We start from the raw sequence: 22,252 nt of genomic DNA on the forward strand, positions 1-22,252 counted from the left end.
TGATTTCTCGGTGTGGAGTGGTATGAAACGAAACTCCTGAATCCAAAACTCAATCATCAAGTGGACTGTCTACTGCAAGAAGTAATGCATCTTGTACCTCTTCTGTTACAGCATTAGCAGAATCATCTTCATTCTTCTTCTTAGGACTTTTGCATTGATTCCTAAAGTGACCTGTTTTCCCACAATTCCAGCATTGTACTTGTTGGCCTGATCTAGATTTACTTCTGTTCCGATTAGAATTTCTGGATTTTGATCTGCCCCGATTTGAATTTCTGTTATTACCTCTGCCTCTTGTCTCAAGGTTTATGGCAGAACCAGATCCTGAGGTTTCGCCTGCATCTCTTCAGCGAATCTCCTCAGCCAGAATTAAATCTCGTATATCATTGTACTTGAGCTTTTCTTTTCCTGTAGAATTGCTTACTGCCATCCTCATTGCCTCCCAACTGTTTGGCAAAGAAGCCAAGACGATCAAAGCACGAATCTCATCATCAAAATCAATTTCTACAGACGACAATTGATTTGTGATAGTGTTAAATTCATTCAGATGTTGTGCTACTGATGCATTCTCTGCCATCTTCAGATTGAACAGTTTCTTCATCAAGTGCACTTTATTGTTTGCTGACGGCTTTTCATACATACCAGACAAAGCCTTCATCAGATCTGCTGTGGTCTTCTCCTTTACAACATTGTGTGCAACAGACCTAGACAGAGTTAACCTAATAACTCCCAATACCTGTCTGTCAAGAAGAGCCCATTCCTCAGCCTTCATAGCCTCAGGTTTTGTCCCCAAAAGAGGCAGATGCAATTTCCTCCCATAGAGATAATCTTCAATCTGCATCCTCCAATACGCGAAGTCTGTGCCATCAAACTTTTCTATTCCAGACGCCTTTCCTGCTTCCTCTGCCATTGCTCCCACTCAAACCTAACCCTAGGCTCTGATACCAGTTGTAGGGAATTTAACCAAAAATTCCTAACCTGTGAGAAACAAAACAAATAGAGAAAACACACATCAAAGAAAAATAATCACACGCACAAGACAATATTTACGTGGTTCGGCAATTTGCCTACGTCCACGGAGTTGCAGGGATTTCACTATTATCAGGGAAAAATACAATAGTGCACAAGAACACTCTCAAGAAACCCAAATCCCAATTACACCCTAGCACTCTCTCACAGAAAAATAAGAATAGAAACTGACTGCCTCTCTATTCTCTATTTTCTCTCATGTGACTGCTAACTAGGTTAATTGGAATTACACATTTTTTCTTTTCTCTGCAATGTAGCCGCCTATCTCATAAAGCAATATATATATGTTACTTTATGTAAGTCGATCAAGTGGGATTCTTTTTCAACTTGTATTAGGTCACCTTTTTGGCCGGATTGGGCTTGGTTGGCCCTTATGGGCTTGTGGCATAATTCAAGCCACACTAACATGAAAATCATTGGAAACCACCACCATCAGAACTTTACAAAATTAATTTTGATGGTGCAGTTTTTCCACATGATAGAAAATCAAGCAGAGGAGTCGTGATTAGAGATCACAGAGGCCGTGTAATAGCATCATGCTCAAAACCGGTACACCAATAGCTATGCAGTAATGAGATTGAGGCGATAGCTGCGGGTTGGGCTCTTTCTTTTGCACTGGAGGTAGGAGTAAAATGAGTTGTCTTGGAAGGTGATTCTTTGAATGTCATTAATGGCTTGTTTGGAAGTTTAGAGAGGGAGTAGAGGGGAGGAGAGTAGTGGGGAGGAGAATAGAGGGGAATGGTTCCCCTCCATCTTGTTTGAATGTTTTTAAAATTAGTAAAGGAGAAGGGAGTAATTAGCCCTTCTCCTTGTTTGGATGTTTTAAAAATTAGGATGGAGAGGAGAGGAGAGGAAATGATTAAAATAGACAAATTTACTCCTATTTGAAAATGGACTTGCAACATTGGTCTATTATTAATTTAGAAAGGGTAAATTGGAAAATTTATCTAGTAAATAATTTATTTACTCTACTCTCCCTCCAAATCTCTCCAATTTGGGGGAATAAAAAATAAAGGGTTAGAGGTGGTTGAAACCCCTCCAAACTCCTCCCCCTCATTCCTTAAAAAAACTTCCAAATAAGGTAATTGAATTACTCTCCCTCCCTCTAATCTACTCCCCCTCTTTTTTTAAACTTCCAAACAGGCCATAAAAGATTAATGGAGGAGAAAAGGCTGCTGGTCCCACTGGGTTTGTTGATTGAGGATGCAAAAAACTTGTCACAACGTTTCGATGAATTATTTTACTCTCATACAAAGAGGGAATGTAATACTTTAGTTCATAGTCTGGCTAGATATGCCATAGGCATATCAAATTTTTTAGTATGGATGGATGAAGTTCCACCACAATTTCAAAATGTACTTCAAGCCAATTCATTAGGCTTATTTGAATAAAAGAAGTTCTATGGTTTTCCCCTCAAAAAAAAAAAAAAAAACCCTAAAATAATATATAAAGATGCTCAATATATATTGATTAATGGTGTTTTGGCCTAATTATAAAAAGCAATCATTATGGAACGGACGTTATAAGTTTGAGAAACAAACACACACACACACACAAAAGAGAGGGAAAAAGATTCTAACACAAAGACATATCACAAACTCAACTCAAAAGTCATTATAACTTTTAAAGGAGATTGGGACAAGTCATGCTATACACAACACATCCTCTTAAGCAAACACTAAGTAGTTTCTTATACTTCAAATTTTGAGCATATAGTACCTTAAATATTCCAATCTAATGATGCAAGTAAAGGAAATTCTTTGGAATACTTTAGGCATATTATGTACTTATCATTAATTTTAATGATTGATGCTTATTTTTCAAAAACAAATAAGGAAATTCCTTGCTCCCCTCTCTCTCCATGACCAAAATCAAACCACGAGATAACTAGGGAAGGCAATTTGAGATCTATTTCAAGTAAAATGAATCCATGAATTGAAGTTATCTGATTATGATGATTGATGAATGAGATCAATGACTTTGAGCTTCTAGCAAATGAGATGATGCTCCTCATAGCAAACAAGAATGTAGATTTTGGGTTGTTCAACTATCGTTTTGAATTTTGAGTGAATTAAAAACTTCAAAATAGAAGATCAAATTTCACCAATATATTTTTCAATGGATTAACAAAACTATTGATCTAAGGAAAGAAAATGAAAGTTGATTGATAAAAAACAAAGTTTAGCTTCAAAAATGTTTGAAGTTTTGGATTCTAACCACCAATAAGAATATGACATTTGTAATTGCCATGTGATTCACTTAATCTAACCAAACAAGCGAGTCATGGGAATTGCACATAACAGGACACATGCCATCTTCTTATTAGTGGTTGGAGCCCAAGACTTCAAACCCTTTTGGAGTCAAACCTTTTCCACTAATAAATTTAAGACTAATGATCAATTTAGGTTAATTTAGTCCGATTTTTTTTTATAAATGAGAAAATTTAGAAATTTTCGAATATTTAACTATTCCCTCAAGCATATGCATCAACTTCCATCCTAGACATACTAAGTTATTATAATATAGAACTCTTTGAAGATGACTCCGAGATACTAACAAAAAATTCCAAGTCTAAAATCATATGAACATCTTGGGAACGTAAGAACCACTTCCAATTTTTAAAACCATGATAGCCAGTAATTTTATAGTTTAGGCCACTAACACTCAGCACTAAGCAAAGATGAGTCACCATAGCACTTTTCCTCTGTATATGGCCGTGTAGGCTCAAACGTGTAAGCACTGCCTACCTCTTGTCCAAGTGCTTGAGCCTTGGTTGAACCAAAGCCGCTCACTTTTCAGAGAGTGAGTGAGCCCCCACTTGACCCCACCAGCCACAGAAGTTTTTAAAGTGTCGGACACGTGGCAAACCCGCGTGCTTTTCGTGGGGTTTAAGAGTAAAATTTCACTGCTTCACCATCCACAATAACTCACCTATCTAATTCGGTTGCTGAATTAGATAGGTGGACAGGTGAGTATTAGATAGAGCGACTAGTTTATGTTTTTCGTACTCGCAGCGTGTGGAATGTCATGTCCGAAATTAGAGGAGACGACTTTTGGATGACGTGGCACCGCTCGTTGAAAGGACGTGTCACGTCACGGCGAAGCGTCACATCTTTTTATCGGTGATTCGGTGGCCTCCGAAAGTTATTGAGGAAAAAAAATAGTAATTTATCTAAAAAATAATAAAAAAGAAAATAGTAATGAATTATTGTGTAAATTTACGAACAAGAGAATTTTAGCATTTGAAAATCCAAAAAAAAACTTATTTTTGCATCTTTAAACATTATTTTATTTATTTTACCAATTTATTTTACAACTCACTCTATATCCTAATTTTTATTTTTACATACAATCCAATAAAATAATAAAAAGTATTTTTATCTCTCTCTTTCCTCCCACTATCTTTTTCTATTCACATATAAGCACAAGATTAAATATTATTTTTTTCTTTACAACCTATTCATAGGTTGCAAATTTTTTTAGGTATACAAATCCAGATGAAGTGAGTTTTTACTGTCTTGGGTTGTAAAATGGCAATTAGAGGGTATTTATACCCTCAATGCTAGTGCTCTAACACTTTGATATTTCTTATTAAACTTATTAACAATTCTAAATTCTATGATAGACATTTTATTTTTTATAATTTGACAATTAATGAGAGGGGATTTGAATTCGATGTCTATATTGAAAATCGCCAAAAAGTTCTGTAGAGTCATTGGTACAATCATAAGTGTTGAAATTGAGCTTGATGCTAAAGCTGTGATGGGTTGGGTGTTAGATAGTTCTTGCAATAACTCTGTCCATTTTATTCTCATACTGGATTGCATGCAACTTATGAGACAGATACCCAACATGAAGATTAAACAATACTATTGGGAGGCAAATTAGTGCACAGACAAGCTAACAAAAAATGTATGATTCATTTGGTTTGTTTTCTGATTCTTATTAATAATAATAATAGGGTTATGTTAACGAGTATCCTTAGAGTAATTGTTAATAAATTATATTAGAAATTTTTTTAACACTACTTTCATGAAAAATATAAAAAGTTGTCAGAAAAATTATTTACTTTATTATTTTCTCCTAAAATTTTTATAAAAATAATTTCTAAACCAATTCCCTTAAGTCATTTATTAACATTTCCAATAATAATAATAATAATAACAACTTATGATTCTTACTATTATTCCCTAATCGAGAAGTATATGATGTAAGCGGATTTATAAGATAATTTCCATTCTAAACTGGGTTATTTGGACTTTCTACTTTCATTGGTTTAACCAAATATTAAGGGCCCGTTTGGTTATAGAGTTTAAAAATTATTGTTTAAAAAGATGTGAAAATTGTAGTTTAAAAAGTGTTATTGAAATACATGTTTTTAGTATTTATAAAACAAAAAAATGTGTTTGGTATCATGGTTTAAATAACATGTTTTAGTGTTCAAAAACATAAAATATGTGTTTGGTATGTGTGTGTTAAATGATAAAAAAAAGTTGAACAAAGTACAAAATAAATATTTTTTAAATCAGTAAAGTACAAAATAAATATAAAATATTTTTTAAATGCTGCCGGTTGTGTCTGTGGGCGTGAGGGCATTATTTCAAAAAGCTGACTGGTGGGCTTTAATATTGTTCAACTTAATTACAAAACTGCCACTCAGCAATAGTTTTTGTTGTTCAAAATCAACCTGAAGGTGATTTCAAAAACTATTGTTTTAAACATATGTTTTGAGCAATATTTTTCAAACAGCCCTGTTCCAAAATGGTTTACCAAACATATTTTTTTTGTTTTTGAACAATATTATTCAGTGTTTAAACACTGAACAATATGTTTTGAAATCAATGACCAAACACCCTCTAAAAAGTCCAACTATTTCTTTTTTCTTTTTTCACTTTTTCTTTTCTTGATTCTTTGGTTGGGGCCAGGCATTGCGCATTGGGTGAGATTGAAGTCCTCTCTGCTTTTGCATTTTCAAGGGACAAGTCAAGTATGGCAGCATAAATTCACAAAGCTGTATGAAAGGCAAAAGACCCTTGAATTCCACAATTTACATGCTTTAAAGCGTTGAAAAAGTGTGATATATACAAGTATTTTTCTTTCCATTAATAACCTGAAGTGACTCTTACCAACAACAACTGTGGCCCAACAGGATTGTACTTTTATTTTTTATTTTTAATGAAGAGTATGTTTGGATTCGATTATTTTATTAAAATTGAAAAAAAAAATTTATAGAAGTATTATAGATAAAAATAAAAGTTAATTAAAATAATATGGTTGGACTTATAAATAGTACTAAAAAGTATAATGGAACCTATAGATAGTAATAGAAATAAGCTAAATATAAAAATAAATTGACAAAAAATAAGCTATCCAAACACAATCGAAGACATATTTTCCTTAAAAAAAAAAGGGTGATAGTAAACAGTTGGGTTATGTTTATTGGTAAATTATATAATTATATCAAGTCAATTTTTTGAAGACATATTTTCACTTGTTATCTTACTTTTTTTTTTTTTTTTAATAGATCATTTAGAGTATCCCATTTGAAATTAAGGTGCGGTTTGGATAGTTGAAATGTGTTCAACATTTTGCATTTTCAGTTTGTTTGTTTGTTGTTCTTTTTTTTTTTTAAGCCAACGGCTGTTGCACTGTTCATGGGACATGAACAATGTAATTAGGCAAATGAACAGTACCCAGCCAATGAACAATAACTTTTTTATTATTTTTTTATTATTTTCAGTTTTTAGCAAAATAAGTTGTATCCAAACGGATCTTAATTTGGGATTACACTTAAACATCCATCATTTTCTCATTCTTCCAACTTAGCAAAAATAATAAATAAAAAAAGATAACTAACTAAAATCATTTAAATAAAAAATTATTGATAGCACAAAAAGAAAAGGTTTAAAACTTGAACGCTTGATTGCTACAAAAAATAAAAACCTTGAACACTTTTTTTTGGAGAAAAAAAACCTTGAACACTTGACTAATTCTTGAATGCATGTAGTTCTATTATTCTATATACTTTGAATAGTTATCTATCCAATAAAATCATTGAAAAGATCTCATAGATAACATGCGCAAAAATAAACCATTAAAAACATGTCATTAAAAGTGTCAATTAACCTAAAAGTCATTGCGTCTCTTAGGATTAATTTATTTAGTCATTTGATTAAACAAAAAGTTCAAAAAACCATTTAAATTGAGTGAATTATAACAACAGTCTGAAGTTTAGCCAAACAATTTTATGGTTCACAAGTGAAGATAATGACATCTTAGTTTCCTCAAAAGAAAAAATAAAAATAATAATAATAATAGTATCATAGGAGAAGCCACGTAGGTTTAGTGGTGGAACCTAGTTATTAATGATCACTTCTTTCTTTTTATTTTTTAAATAATTAATTTGAAAAAGGAGATCGAATAAATACTTATTAGAGATAAATAAACCCAAGAGGAATTTCCTAAATCATCCATAATCCATTGCATTACTCAATCAAACACACTTTATACCATTATTATTATTTTGAGAAAAACTTTATACCATTATTGGTAACTTGATGTGAGTTTTTTTTTTTTCCTCCTCTTTTCTTTAACTAAACGATAAACTTGTACAATGAATCATACACATATTCCTGGATCCAAGGCAAGTTGTAAAGGAATTGTGTAAAAGACGATAAAAAAAAAAGTCAGATCAAACTGCCTCAACTTAAGATTCTCTCTAATCATGGACCTTTAAGCCTAATTTGTCTTGATTATAAAAAAGCTTTGATAACATCATGAGTCATGACTTATCCTTGCGATAATCGATGGAAGGAACATTATTGCATCAATTCACCATGACTTTTTCATGAATCAACAGTAATTTTTGCCTTGGAAGTTGGTGATTGTTATAGCATAAAAATGAATAAAATTAAAATCACGTCTCACCCATTTCACATTTGATCATTGATAGAAAATGCAAACCAGAAATAACAAATACCACAAATTTTTGTGATTCAAGGAATCACACCTACTTGGTTTATAAAGAATGTTTAATTATTAAGGAAAAGGTAAAGGTAATGTGGCATGCACGTCTATTTAATTGGTTCCCAATTAGAGGAAGAGGATGAGGATGGACTGTAGTGGCTAGGGAGCGGAGAGAACCAAACCATTATTTGATTTGATTTTATATACACAAATATAACGAAGATGTAACTGGGAAGAGCTTGTGTCGAATGCATGAGTTGCACTGGAGTCCTGGATACGTTAGGATGTAAACATGTGTCTAGTTTTGGATACAAGTTAGTGTTTGATATAACTTTATGACCTTATTTACTTTCTTTCAAATGTGTACAAGGTTAAATTAGCAAAGGAAAAAAAAAAAAGTACAAAAAAATCAAGATAATGCATGTGATCAAATCAATGAAATCATAAAGAGTTAGTGATTATTAATTGCTATTAACAATTTTGTTTTTTATTGCAGTTTATGTATTTATTACGAGAAGATCTATGCTTTTCCAAAAGGGTGTTGATATTGTCATATTTATGTTGGCAATAATGATTATTGTAGCTTGAGTGTTACGCATTGGTCACACATGGGAGAAAGCCATTTTCTTTGATGAACACCATAAAGTATGCATGCATCTATGATTTTCTTTCAATATTATTGGTCAAATCTTAAAAAAAATTATGAGGTAAAATGCTGATTATTCAGTCTTAGTTAATGTTCTCGCCAAACATTACCTACTAAGGCTAACCAAGAAGAATTGTGACCCAAAACTTCAAGGGATTTCATTTGCTGCATCATATAAAATGATGAATTCATTTGATTTCATACTTTGAAGTTAGAATAGAGAAATAAATATATTGCCTTTCAATTGCAAGATGTTATCCACTTAATATTGAATAAATGTTTTGCTCTCTCTCTCTCTCTCTCATGGTGATTTGATTTAGTGATAAATAATATTAAATATATGAATGGTACAAGAGAATAGAATAAAAGATTAAAAGATCATGTTAATCTTTCCGTATCATTGCAATATTGAGCTAAGACAAAATGGAAGTAGGTGATATTCTAATACTAAAAATATTTAATAGTGGTGAGATGCAGTATCAATTACTTAACAGGGAATTAGTATTACTTGCGAGTTGCGATGTACTATTTATTCCAATTTCAATTAACAACTTATCGAAAGGTTTCTTAATGGTTGAGTATTTACCTAACAAAAATCGAATAAAATAAGCAGAGAGGTTTCTTGAAAAAGTTTAAAACTATATATATTTTTTGAGAGAGAAAAAAAAAGTTGAAAACTATGGGGGAATAAAGTTAAAAGAAGAATAAAAAATAATAGTAAAGTCGTTGGTACTTGGCGTAATTCAGTGGATTGCAATGGATACCCAAAATAAAAAGAAAGGAGAGGAAGAAGAGAAAATAAAAATAGTAATTAGATAATTAGTATTATTTTATACTTTTTTTAAGAATTATTTTATTTATTTATCTATTAAGAGTTAAGACAATCTTATTCAAACTATTTCAGTCCAACGTGATATATATATATGTAGAATTATGGCTTGTGTAAGATAATTCTTTTGACTAGAAGCACTTATAAATGTAAGAATTTTTTATATTATCTATTTGTTTAGATGGAAAATCATGTGTGAAGACAATTTTCTGCACTTTATAGTATTTGGTAGTATCATAAAAAATGAGTAAAAAAAAAAAACTATTTTTAATCAATATAAAAAGTATGACTTATTTTTAGAGGTTGTTTTTCACTAAAATTTTTTGGAAAACAACTATATGTATTTCATGACAATCTAAATAAGGGCAATTTTTTTTTTTTTTTTTTTGAGAAAGTAAATAAGGGAAGTTAGAAGATCATTTTCCAACTCATTTAAGGTTTCTACCAAACATAGCAAAATGAGATAATTTTATAGAAAATATGCTTTGAAAAATGACTTATTTTCTAAAAAGTATTGGTGTCAAAATAAACAAAATGTAACGCTACCCTTTTCATCTCAAAATAGATGTGATGATTTTAAATAAGATACATTTATGTCAAGTTGAAAAATATTATTATTAGTATTATTAAAGGAAGAAAAAAGGTGTGTTCAAAATTGAAAAGAAAAAAAAGGGTTCAAAATGGAGGTACACTAGCTATAAATATGTGTTGAATGGACTTAAAAATTTTAAATTAAGGGTCATATTAAGACAGTTGTTAATAAACAATTTTAGAAAAGTATTAACACCATTTTTATAGGAAATAGAAAAAACTGACAAAATATTAAATTTTTTTTCTTTTTCCATAAATTTTTTTCTAAAATTCATTATTAATAAATGTCTTTGGGGCATTCGTTAAATTAATTATGGTAAAGATTTTATATATATAATCTTCTAATCCATTCAGATTTGGTTCATGTGCAATTATGATTTGATCTCAAAGAGATTTGGGGGGTCAAAACAAATGCCAATTGATATAAAGAGAAGGTAATAATTTTTTAGATAAATTACGAATTACATCTCTAAAGTATAAGGGTGTTTGGATACATCCCTAAAGTTTGGAGGTGTTCAAATTTTATATCCTAAAATTTCAGAATTTGGATTTTACCCCCTAAAGTGTTAAATGTTTGAATTTTACATTCTAACGTTTCAAAATTTGGATTTTACTTCCTAAAGTTTGGATGTATTTGGATTTTATACTTTCAAATTTAAAATTTTAAGGTGTAAAATCTAAACACTCTCAAACTTTAAGGAATAAAATCCAAACACCCCCTAAAATTTAGGGGGTAAGATCTTAATTCTGAAACGTAAGGGTGTAAAATTCAAATACTCCCAAATTTCAGGTGGTTAAATTCAAATTTTGAAACGTTAAGGTGTAAAATCCAAATACCCCTAAACTTTGGGAGTATAATTTGCTACTTACCTCTTTTTTTTCTTTTTCTTTTTTTCTTTTCTTCTTGAGAAAAGGAGAAGGTAATATAATATGATATATATAAAAAAACACCATGTGCGAAGAGTCAAAGACCTTTTTTTTACAATATTAAATTACATATGATATGATGTGGAAGCTAATGGATAATAGCTTTCACTTTGATTATTGTTATATTATATATTTTATTAAAAGTTTAAAATTAAAATATTTTATCCTCTTCAAGACAAAAAAGAATGTCTTCCATTCTCCTCTGAATATCTTTTACAACATGTGACACGTGTAACCGTGTTACAACAACTAATGCAACCACTACCTAATTTTTTCCTTGCACCGACTTAACGAACATTAAGTAAAAGAATATTATTTTAGATTGACATTGCCTGCTCGGTTTCTAAATTGAATTCAATTACATTATTTTATTGACTAACGCAACAAAAATAATATATGTTTTATAAAAATAAATAAGTTTAAATACTAATTTAGTGGTAAACAGATGGAAATGATTCAATTTAACTGAATCATGTCAGATTCAACTAAAAATAACTTGTAATTTACATTTATTATTATAGTTTTTTTTTTTAATATTCAATTTTTGAAAATTATTTTGTTAAAAAGTTTTTATTGTAACTTATTTAGTTATATAGCATTTTTTGAAATTTGACTCTCTCAAGATATAGTTTAAACTATAACTCAATTTTGTCAAAGTAGTAAATGGTAAATCTGAAACTCGTTTTTTTCAAACTTGAGTTGAACATTCTATTAAGGTAAAGAATTTGATTTTAACGAAATTAAGTTTCAAAAAATGCCACATAATTAGTTAAGTAGGTATAAAAGTTTTGTAATAAAATAATTTTCAAAAACCAAATATTTAGCAAAAAGAAAGCCTATTATTAATTTATGGAATTATTACCATCATTATTTTGACAAAATGGTGAAAAAAAATAAATAAATAACAAAACACAAGGCGCTGAGGCAGGGGGCCAGGGGGGCATTGAAGTCAAAAAAAGGTAGGCCCGGGGTATTAGCAGTCCACAAACAACAACTGAACTAAGCAAAGCAATTCAACCAAGCAACGCAACCCAAAGCTGAAGGAATTAAGGACAAATATATATATATATATATATATATTATTAAAAAAACCGAAACAGAAACAGAAAAAAAATAATAAAAAATTACAAATTATGCCGAAAGTTTGAGATATTTAAATTTTATATTTTAATTTTTTAGAATTTGAATTTTACTTCTAAGTTAGGGGTTTTTAGATTTTGAGTAAGTCTAGTCACTATTAATTTCACAATTTTACCATGTGATGACTCATGAGTGGTAGAATTATAGACTTACTGTTTTATTTCCACAATTCATAACTCATCACGTAAGCAAGTTGTGGTAAAAATTGTGAAAATTATTGTGATAGTAGATTAATCTTAGATTATACACCTTAATTTTTCAGAATTTGAATTTTTACCCTTTAAAATTTAGGAGTGTTTAGATTTTATACATCAAATTTTGAAATTTCAGAGTGTAAAATTTAACCACCCCAAACTGTTGAAAGTTAAATCCATAAAATTTAGGAGTAAAATCTAAATAAAAAAAAAAACTCAAATAGTGAAATTTAAATTCTAAAATTTTAAAGTGTAAAATTTAAACAACTCCAAATTTTAAATGCATAATTAAAAAAAAAAAGAAAAAAAGAAAAGAAAAGTAGGAGCAGATAGAGTACCGTTGGGGCCTCTGTCAACGTGGCATGGATAAGTAAAGTATTTCACACAACACCCAAAGAAAACAAATCTCTTTCTTTATTACAAAAACCAAACCCAAAACCAAACACAAAACCAAACTCTCTTTCTTTTCTTTTCTATTTCTATTTCTATTTCTATCTCATATTTTGAAAACACCAAACGCAGCCTTTTATAAAAGAAGAGTTGTGTTGCTCAGTCTTTCGTGATCTTTCCACAATTATCGTTATCGATCTGATTCTCTTTCTCTATATATATATATATATAGAGAGAGAGAGAGAGAGAGACTGAAACGACGTCGTTGTGATCGCGAGAGAGAGACTGAAACGACGTCGTTGTGATCGCTTTTGCGTATCGATGATGGCTGGGGGAGTGGAATCGTGGTCTCCGTCGTCGTCGTCGCCGCCGCCGCCTCCTGAGGGAAGAGGAGAAGGGAAAGTGGTGGTTGTTGGAGGAGCGATGGTAATGGACTTTCCGTTGGATGACAGTGGTGCGACGTCGTTTTCGTCCTCCTCTTCTTCGCCCAAATTGCCTCGCAGGCTTCGCCGGAGACTCTCCGAGTCCAAGTCCCCTCAGAACTTTACTGTCGAAGATATCGAAGCCAAGCTCCGCCACGCCGATCTTCGCCGCCAGGTCTCTCTCTCTCTCTCTCTCTCTTTTTGGTGTGTGGTTCTTGAATATGAAGACTCTCTCTCAACTTTACTCTTCTCAGCTGTTGTTTTTTTTTTGAATTCGTTTAATTAATTACTATTATCACTAACAAAAAGTTGAAATTGAAGACTCGACTCTACTGTTCTTTTTTCTTTTCTTTTTTTTCGTTAATTAAATACAATTATCATAATGTCATGTTAATTACGATTAATTAAAAAAAAAGTCGGTTTGTTTGTTTTCTCAGAAAATTGAATTTTGAGCGTTTTTTGTTGTTGTTAAATTGATGATTATTCTGAGATTTTGGTTATGGTTTAATTTCTTAACTTTTCGATTATTTACCGAGAAAATCAAATTCAAAGGAAAGAAATAACTAGAATTTCTTGGTTTGTGAAATTACTTGGAACTTAACTGAGCCAATTAATTCTTCAGGTAGTTAAAGATTCTTGTTTTAAACGTGCGGATTAGTTAATTAAACATTTTGAAGACTTATCAATCTGAGTTTCATTTACAAAAAATCTTCAGAGATCACCAAACGGTGTGATCGTTTCATAAAAGTTGGTACAGTCTGTAATTTTATCAGGAGCCAGATCAAAATTCTGATTTTTTTTTCTTGGTAACCAATAGGATTTGGATATAAGCTTCTTGAATTTCAAAGAATCATGAGTTATGTTATTTATTTATAAATAAAATTTTTTTGGGAGGTTAAAAGTTAAAACCTTTGTATTGAAGGTTTTTTTTTTTTTTTTTTTTTTTTTTTTTTTTGGGGTGGGGGGGGGGGTTAGGTAAAGGTGGGTGCTTCTTCTGTTTGAATTTTTTCTGTTTTGCACTTTCTGGTCTTTCCTTTTCACATGTCTGGTGGGCCTCTCTTTGTTCCATTTTCAAATTATTTTGCTTTTTAACATTCTTTCCTTAAAAAAAAAAAAACATGATTACTTCTTGAATTGAATTTAAATTTAAAATAGTTTTTTGTAATCACTATCTTTATTTCCATGAAAAAAATTCACTTTGCAGGCATTTCTGTGTTTTCATTTTCTGAATCCTACATTGGTTTTTTTTTAATTTTTTAATTTTATTGTTCCTAGTCCCTCTGAATAGTGAATCTTACATGAGCTTTATTCTGTCATGTTGTTTTGGGTGCAGCAATACTATGAGAAATTGTCAAGCAAGGCTCGAGCGAAGCCTAGAAGCCCATCACGGTCCTCGTCTAATGAGGAAGATCTTGGTCAGCGCCTTGAAGCGAAGCTCCAAGCTGCAGAGCAGAAGAGGTAATATTTTTGTATTGCATAACTTATTTTTCAGCCTTTTGAAAATGGGGTTGTTTCAGAAAGCTTCACCTAGGAAAAAATTGAAGTTTAAAAAAGCTGTGCTTTGAAAAGGTGTGGTTAGAAAATGCATTACCAAACATGCATACGTTTTTTTATCTCAATTATACATTCTTCTGTATTGCGCATCAACCTTTAGGCATTGTTTTGTAGAATTTTTGTGCATGAATGCTTTTCTGTATTTCCATTTGATTGTCTACTTGTTCATCCAAATGGCTTATATGGAACTTTTGAGTTGTCTCCAATAGCCTCATCTCTAAGTTTGTCCTTTATAACTTTGCCACTCTACTATGATATAAATTTCTGTTCCAGATGTGACATCATTGTCCTTTCTTCTTACATGAGATATGAGAACAAAATATTTATTAAAAAAGAGAAAAACCAAGATATTAAGAAGAGTTTCAAACTCAAAATCTGATTTTGTGTATGGGGAATATATGGTGCATTTATTATGGGTGGGAGATGAGAACACATAAATACTCCATCTCAATGGAAATACGTTTCTATATATATTTATCATCACTAAATTGGGATGTATAACTCTGAACCACATTAACCAAAATTTTCATCCTCATTGTATTATCGGTGTCGGAAATAACTACCTGGCTGTGACTTACTATGTCTTGCCTTGGCATGCATTCGCTGCTTGCTCACATTTGTCAATTACGGAACTTAGATTAAAAGAAATACTTGGAATTCAAAAGAGATCATTGATTGTTGATTATTGGAATTGGATATAAAGGTGGATTAAGTTCCAGCAAAGACTTACAAATATGTCCTCCAAGTGATTCCTGTGATTCTTATGTTTTCTTAGGTAAATAAAGAAACATTTTCCTTACACTGATGAGAACCAAAGTATGTTTTGCTTGTTGAAATTCTAGGATGTTTGTTCTTTTAAGCTTACTTGTTATCGAACCAACAGGTTGAGCATTTTGGCAAAGGCCCAAACGCGGCTAGCTAAGTTGGATGAGTTGCGGCAAGCAGCTAAAACTGGGGTACAAATGCGTTTTGAGAAGGAACGTGAGAAGCTTGGCACAAAAGTGGAATCACGGGTTCAGCAGGCAGAAGTAAATAGAATGCTTATCCTCAAGGCTTACAGGCAAAGAAGAGCCACACTAAAGGAGAGGTCATCTCAATCATTATTGCGAAGGATGGCCCGGGATAGCAAGTATAAGGAGCGTGTACGTGCTGCAATTCAACAGAAGCGTGCAGCTGCCGAGACAAAGCGACTGGATTTGCTGGAAGCAGAGAAAAAGAGGGCACGTGCTCGGATGTTGCAAGTGCGACGGGTGGCTAAATCTGTCTCTCACCAACGTGAAGTTGAGAGAAGGAGAATGAGGGAACAGTTGGAAGATCGACTTCAGAGGGTATGCATGTTGCCTGAAGTTATATTATATTATATTTATCTACTTTTTCTTGATGTGGCCTTCATGGGGCTTGATTATCTTATTATTTCTCATAATTTGTTTTGATTAGTATTGTTTCTCATAAATTATTATGATACTTAGGCAAAGAGACAAAGAGCAGAATATTTGAGGCAGAGAGGAAGACTAAATAATCCTGTTCACACCAAGTGGAATAGGATGCACAGGCAGGCTGATCATCTCTCCAGAAAATTAGCATGGTATATTACCCAACTTTACTAATACAGAATTTTTTCCATATGCAAAAAGGAAAAAACTGCTACAGAATTCTAAAGCATTTGTTGTTAATTTTTATTGTGCATTCTTGAGCTGGGTTAGAAACTTATAGCATTTAGCTCTGTATGGGCGTAGTTGCTGATATTTTTTATTTGTTATGTGAACTTGATGGAGTTATCTAATGCCTGCAATATCTGGTCTATGCTTTTGAGATGAATGACAAGTTTGTTACATGTCTTTATAGCATTGCAGATATCGATATGAAGAAAATATTTCTATTTTCAAGAACTTATTGATTTTTTAGGACAACAATAATGCCACTTTTTAAAATTTTTATTTTATTTTAAAGAGGAAATAATTTTTGAAATTTGCATTACGTGATGCTTTTTATGAATTATGATATTATTGCAATTTAGTATGTCTGATTTGAAGTTTTTTTGACCAAAAGTCTAATTTGAAGTTAATGCATATTCAACTGCCTAATGGCATTGCTTGAATTCAGTGCTCAAATAATTTTATCAATTTCAGAACTTAGTAAATGAAGTTAAACATATCCAACACTTTTCCTTTTTTTGGAAAAAAACAACATATTTTTTTAAAATTAGTTGTCCTGCAATTTTTCTCTCTTGGATGAAACTGAATGTTTCTTATCCTAATATGTTGCTCTATTAGGTGTTGGAGGCGATTTCTTAAGCTGAGGAGAACTACCTTAGCCTTGGCAAAAGCATATGATGCTTTGAAAATCAATGAGCAGTCTGTGAAGTCAGTGCCTTTTGATCAGCTTGCTGTTCTGATTGAATCATCTGCTACCCTACAAACAGTGAAAGCTTTGGTTGACCGGTTTGAGAGCCGCTTGAAGGTCTCCAGGGCCGTTTCTTCTGCTAATCATGCCATTTTGGATAACATTGACCACCTTCTTAAACGAGTTGCTTCCCCAAAGAAAAGGGTTACTCCCAGGACTTCTATGAGGAGCAGAGATGTAAAGAAAGGAGGCTCTGTCAGGGAGGCAGCCAGAAGCCCAGAAAAAATATCTAGGTATCCAGTGAGACTGGTTCTTTGTGCTTACATGATATTGGGTCATCCAGATGCAGTTTTCAGTGGTCAAGGAGAGCGTGAAACTGCTCTGGCCAAGTCTGCAGAGGAATTTATTCGAGAGTTTGAGTTGTTGATTAAGATTATACTGGAGGGGCCCATGCAAAGTTCTGATGAAGAGTCTGACTTTGGATTGCAAAAACGTTGGACCTTCAGGTCTCAGCTTGCAGCATTTGATAAAGCTTGGTGCTCCTACTTAAATTGCTTTGTGGTGTGGAAGGTTAAGGATGCTCAGTTGTTGGAGGATGATTTGGTGAGGGCAGCCTGTCAGCTTGAGCTCTCTATGATTCAAACTTGCAAGCTGACTCCAGAAGGAGAGAGTGGTGCTCTTACCCATGATATGAAGGCTATTCAGAAACAGGTCTTGCCCTTAGCCCCCCTTTTATTAATAATCTTTTCTGGAGAAATCATCAAACATGCAATTATTGTTTTAGGCTTTTGTAAAGCATTGCAGCATGCAACTGCTGGAAGTTACCATTAGTCAACTTTGTTTTTTGTCACTAAAAACAGGCTTTTAAATGACTCAGAGAAGATGTTTTCCTGATGCAGGCTAATTTTGTAAAATTTTGTTGTAGGCATTGATATTGAACTGTTCTTTTGATAGGTTTTAGTTTTGTTCATAGATTTTACTAATGGTTATGTTTGGATGTTTGGAAATGCAGGTTACAGAAGATCAAAAACTCTTGAGGGAAAAGGTGAAACACCTGAGTGGAGATGCGGGGATCGAGCGTATGGAATTTGCTCTATCTGAAACTCGATCAAAGTACTTCCAAGCAAAGGAAAATGGAAGCCCAGTGGGATCACCAATCACACGCTTCATAACTCCAAGCCCACCTAGTTCCTCAGCTGGTCCTTCTTTTCCTAGCTCAGATAACAGGAGTAATCCAATTGAGGGTGTTGAGAAGCCAAGCCGTGTAGTTCGCTCCCTATTTAAGGAAGATGATATTTCCCCAGTGAAAGGATTTGATGTCTCTACACATAGTAGCAGTTTAGATGGTCAACTGGGTTCTTCAGGTAAAAGGGTGATCACGGAGAATGAACTAATTGTAAATGAATTCCTTCACAAGCAGCGCTTTGCTTCTTCAGATAGCCCAAGTGTCACTAATGAAGATCAAGAGAGTATTAAGGTTAGTAATAGAGTATAATGTTTTTTTTTTCCTTCATATTTATCAAGAGAATGATGGAGGACTCTGTATGTTGGTTCTTCTTCTGCTGCTGCTGCTTTGCTAGAGTATTGAGTGTAGGTGTTTTAAAGTTCACTAAACTTATTTTCTGCCATGCCCTAACAACTTGATACTCATATTTTGTGACTGAAACATATTATAACCCCAAGACCCTTTTATATATTTATAGTCACTTATATGGTAATTTTTTACTCACCTGGAAAAAAAATGCATGGTATATCTGCCTGTTGTCAATATGCAGAAACATGAAGTTCACACATTGCTGATTGTTATTATTATTATTTTGGGTAATTCATTTTCTTGCCTCATAATTTTGCAGGCAAAGATAAGAGCTACAATGGAGAATGCTTTCTGGGATGGCATCATAGAATCCATGAAACAGGATGATCCTGACTATGATCGGGTCATTCAACTCATGAGGGAGGTGAGGGAGGAACTGTGCGAGATGGCTCCACAGAGCTGGAAACAAGAAGTTACTGACGCTTTTGATATAGAGGTGCTCTCTCAGGTAATTCCATTGCTGCAGCCAGTAATTGATATTACTGTTAAAACCATCATTAATAAACATTAACCCTTCTTTTCTTCCCTCCTGAAGGTGCTGAAGTCAGGTAACCTGGACATTGATTACCTTGGAAGGATTCTAGAGTTTGCATTGGTAACTTTGCAGAAGCTTTCCGCACCAGCTGGTGATGATGAAATGAAGGCCAATCATCAGAAGTTATTGAATGAATTATTTGAGATATGTCATGCCACAAATGAGTCAAAATATTCATGTGTCATTGCAATGATCAAGGGTCTGCGCTTTGTCCTAGAGCAGATTCAGGTGTGTTTTCATGCATTCTCTTTCATTTGTTTTTGATTTGTGGTTTGATCTGGAATTATCCTTAAAAGGGAAAATAAAAATTGCATTTTATCATGTTGGTTGCCTACTTGCTTAATAAAGCATATTTATAGACATATTCAAGTAAAATGTTGGGAGTTTGGGATTGGATTTCCTTATTTCCATGCTTAGCGCATATGCGATCCCTACTTGGGAAGGGAAATATGCATCATATATGGCCTCACTTTCTTCATCATAATTTTTTTTTGGTTGCTACAAGATGCTTCAGCCCTGTAGCCCCAAAACAGATTGTGTCTGTTACCAGTCATAGTTGACACTGCTTTTATTTTTTACTTGTTACAATATTGGTCCTTTATTTTCACTTGACAATCGATGGTTATTTTTATGGTTCATGTGTTGAAGTTGTCTCAGTTCCAGTTTCCCTTTTTTTTTCAGCATGATAAACTCTTACTGATGCTGCTAGAGTCTTCTATAGCCAAGCTTTTATAAAATGAGTGGTTGACCTAGGATTGGTGATTACCTACTACACCAGTTGTTATGGTTAATGGTCATGCCTTGGAAAGTTTACCTATATCATCCAAACCACTTCCTTAGGATAGTTTTTGCACCTTACCAGTGGCAGGTCTTTGATGTTTTAAAATGAGAACTGCAAAGAATTTGAACTGCATGATCTGCCCTTGTTTAGTTTTCATTTATATATTTTTGTTCTTCTGCAGAGATACTTGTCAAAAAGAATTGTCTTTTTTGGTGTATTGCATGTCTGCTAATGTAACTGCATTTCATATAATGTGTTCCTTTTCAACAGGTGCTTAAGCAAGATATAAGCAAAGCACGTTTAAGAATCATGGAGCCTTTGTTAAAGGGTCCTGCAGGCTTGGATTACCTTAAAAATGCTTTTGCCAACCGCTATGGATCTCCAACTGAAGCATTTACCTCTCTGCCATTGACAGTGCGGTGGCTTTCTTCCCTTTTGGATTGCAAAGATCAGGAATGGGAAGAACACACAAATTCTCTTGCTGCTTTGATGAGCAATGAAAATTCAACACATGGGTTTCTTCCTTCCACCGCCCTTAGAACTGGTGGAAATTTTCCAGTTAAAACAAATGGAAGCCTTGCTGAGAAGAGCACTGGTATGATTTTGGATTCAATATTTAGTTATTTTCTAATGGGAAACTATAACAAAGGATTTTGAGCATCCAAAAAATGGAAAATTTTAAATCGTGATGAAAAAAATTGACATTTCATAATGAAACTGAGAAGAGAAATATGTTGTTACAGATTTGGCATTGACGTTTGTCTTGATACACTTGGTTTTGAGCATGCAAAAAATGGAAATGTTGAATCTTGATGGAAAAAATTGACATTTCATATTGAATTTGAGAAGAGAAATAAGTTGTAACTGATGTCACATTGAGTCTTTATAAACTTGGTTCTGTCCTTGATTCAGGAAATCAACAACCAGAGTGCAAGGGAGGGAAAGTTGACTTGCTGGTGAGGCTTGGCTTGTTGAAGTTGGTAAATGGAGTAGTAGGTCTAACACAAGAAGCTCTGCCGGAGACTTTTATGCATAACCTCTTAAGGTTGAGGTCTGTTCAGGCTCAAATCCAGAAGATTATTGTAATTTCAACAAGGTAAAAAGGCTTGCAATATCATATGGGAATGTATGTATTGATTATTTATATATAGAGAGGGTAAAAACACATTCAGCATCGAATTTTGAAATTTCTTCAATTTTTTGAATCACAACTCAAATGGTTTAATCCTCTATATATTACAACAGTCTTTCGTCATTAATATTGTTTGTTCAATTTTTCGAATGAGTTGCTTACTTATGTAAAGTTATGTAAAATGCAGCATTTTAATCTGTCGACAGACCCTCCTGAGTGAAAAAGTGATAGCCAGCCCTGCAGACATGGAAAGCATAGTATCAAAGTGTACTGAGCAACTTTTGGATCTATTGGACCGTGTTGAAGATGCAGGTATTGAACAAATTATTGAAATAATCAGTGTCTTCCCAGAACATGGTGATGAAGTGGTAGACACCGAGAAGCTTCAGTCCCGGAGGGTAGTAATGGCCAGGATGCTAGCAAAGAGCTTGCAAGCTGGGGATCCCGTGTTTGAAAAGGTGTCTCGCGCTGTTTATTTGGCTGCTAGAGGAGTCGTGCTGGGTGGGAGCGGACTTCGTGGAATAAAATTAGCAGAAACGGCATTGCGGCAAGTTGGAGCTGCTGTGTTGACAAAGAGGGTGGTGGAAGCTGCTGAAGTTTTAGTGGTGGCTGCCACCGTGTCAGTTAGTGTTCATGAGCCATGGTATATAAATCTGACTGCCACTATGTGATGGATTTGGACGAAGAGAAGGTGTAGTAGTACAGAATAAAATAATACACACTTGTACATACTAGTGTGTGTAGTATCTAGATGTATGTACATGGATTGGAAGCGTATAAATAATTATGGAGAATTCTTTGATGTAAAAGAACAAGATGTAAATAGTGTTTAGACTAATTGAAGGGTTTTTTCTTTTGTTTTTAGTTGTCTTTGTTTCTGTTTCACTTGGTTTGCAAAAATTGAGGCCAGCTATGTGGAAGTTGTTAGTTATGTAAGTTTTTAGTTATGTATATTTGTTCTAAATAAATGACAGCATGTCGAATTGCACTATGCTTTTCTTTTAATTGAATTCAGTGTGTTAAAAGGCACCTGGGTACCATGGAAAAATTTTTAACGCAAAAATCTTATGCTACAGGGGCTTCGTGCGGAAGAAAGCAGAGTACTTGCTTAAGCATACTTGAAAAGTTGAGATGAATTAGGTTCTTCTCCATTTGAAAAATTGTTTCATGTTTCATATCAAA

The 22,252-nt window shown here is 33.1% G+C and overlaps 1 protein-coding gene across 2 annotated transcripts; it reads left to right on the forward strand.

Annotated features, from left to right (window-relative positions):
• The first annotated feature begins 12,757 nt into the window (after positions 1-12,757).
• LOC115977496 lies at positions 12,758-21,934 on the forward strand. 2 transcript variants are annotated; one of them, XM_031099374.1, is made up of 12 exons: positions 12,758-12,939; positions 12,990-13,306; positions 14,465-14,589; positions 15,569-16,013; positions 16,155-16,270; positions 16,959-17,739; positions 18,041-18,505; positions 18,882-19,070; positions 19,158-19,385; positions 20,209-20,533; positions 20,851-21,034; positions 21,258-21,934. In XM_031099374.1, the coding sequence occupies exons 2-12, from the start codon at positions 13,031-13,033 to the stop codon at positions 21,739-21,741; spliced, it is 3,618 nt and encodes a 1,205-aa protein (XP_030955234.1). In that variant the 5' UTR covers positions 12,758-12,939; positions 12,990-13,030; the 3' UTR covers positions 21,742-21,934. The 2 variants fall into 2 exon arrangements, with proteins under 2 accessions (XP_030955234.1, XP_030955233.1); XM_031099373.1 differs by lacking the exon at positions 12,758-12,939 and having other exon boundaries at positions 12,952-13,306.
• Positions 21,935-22,252: the final 318 nt, after the last annotated feature.

The sequence above is a fragment of the Quercus lobata genome, chromosome 2 (assembly GCF_001633185.2).
Source record: "Quercus lobata isolate SW786 chromosome 2, ValleyOak3.0 Primary Assembly, whole genome shotgun sequence".
Classification (NCBI taxonomy): domain Eukaryota; kingdom Viridiplantae; phylum Streptophyta; class Magnoliopsida; order Fagales; family Fagaceae; genus Quercus; species Quercus lobata.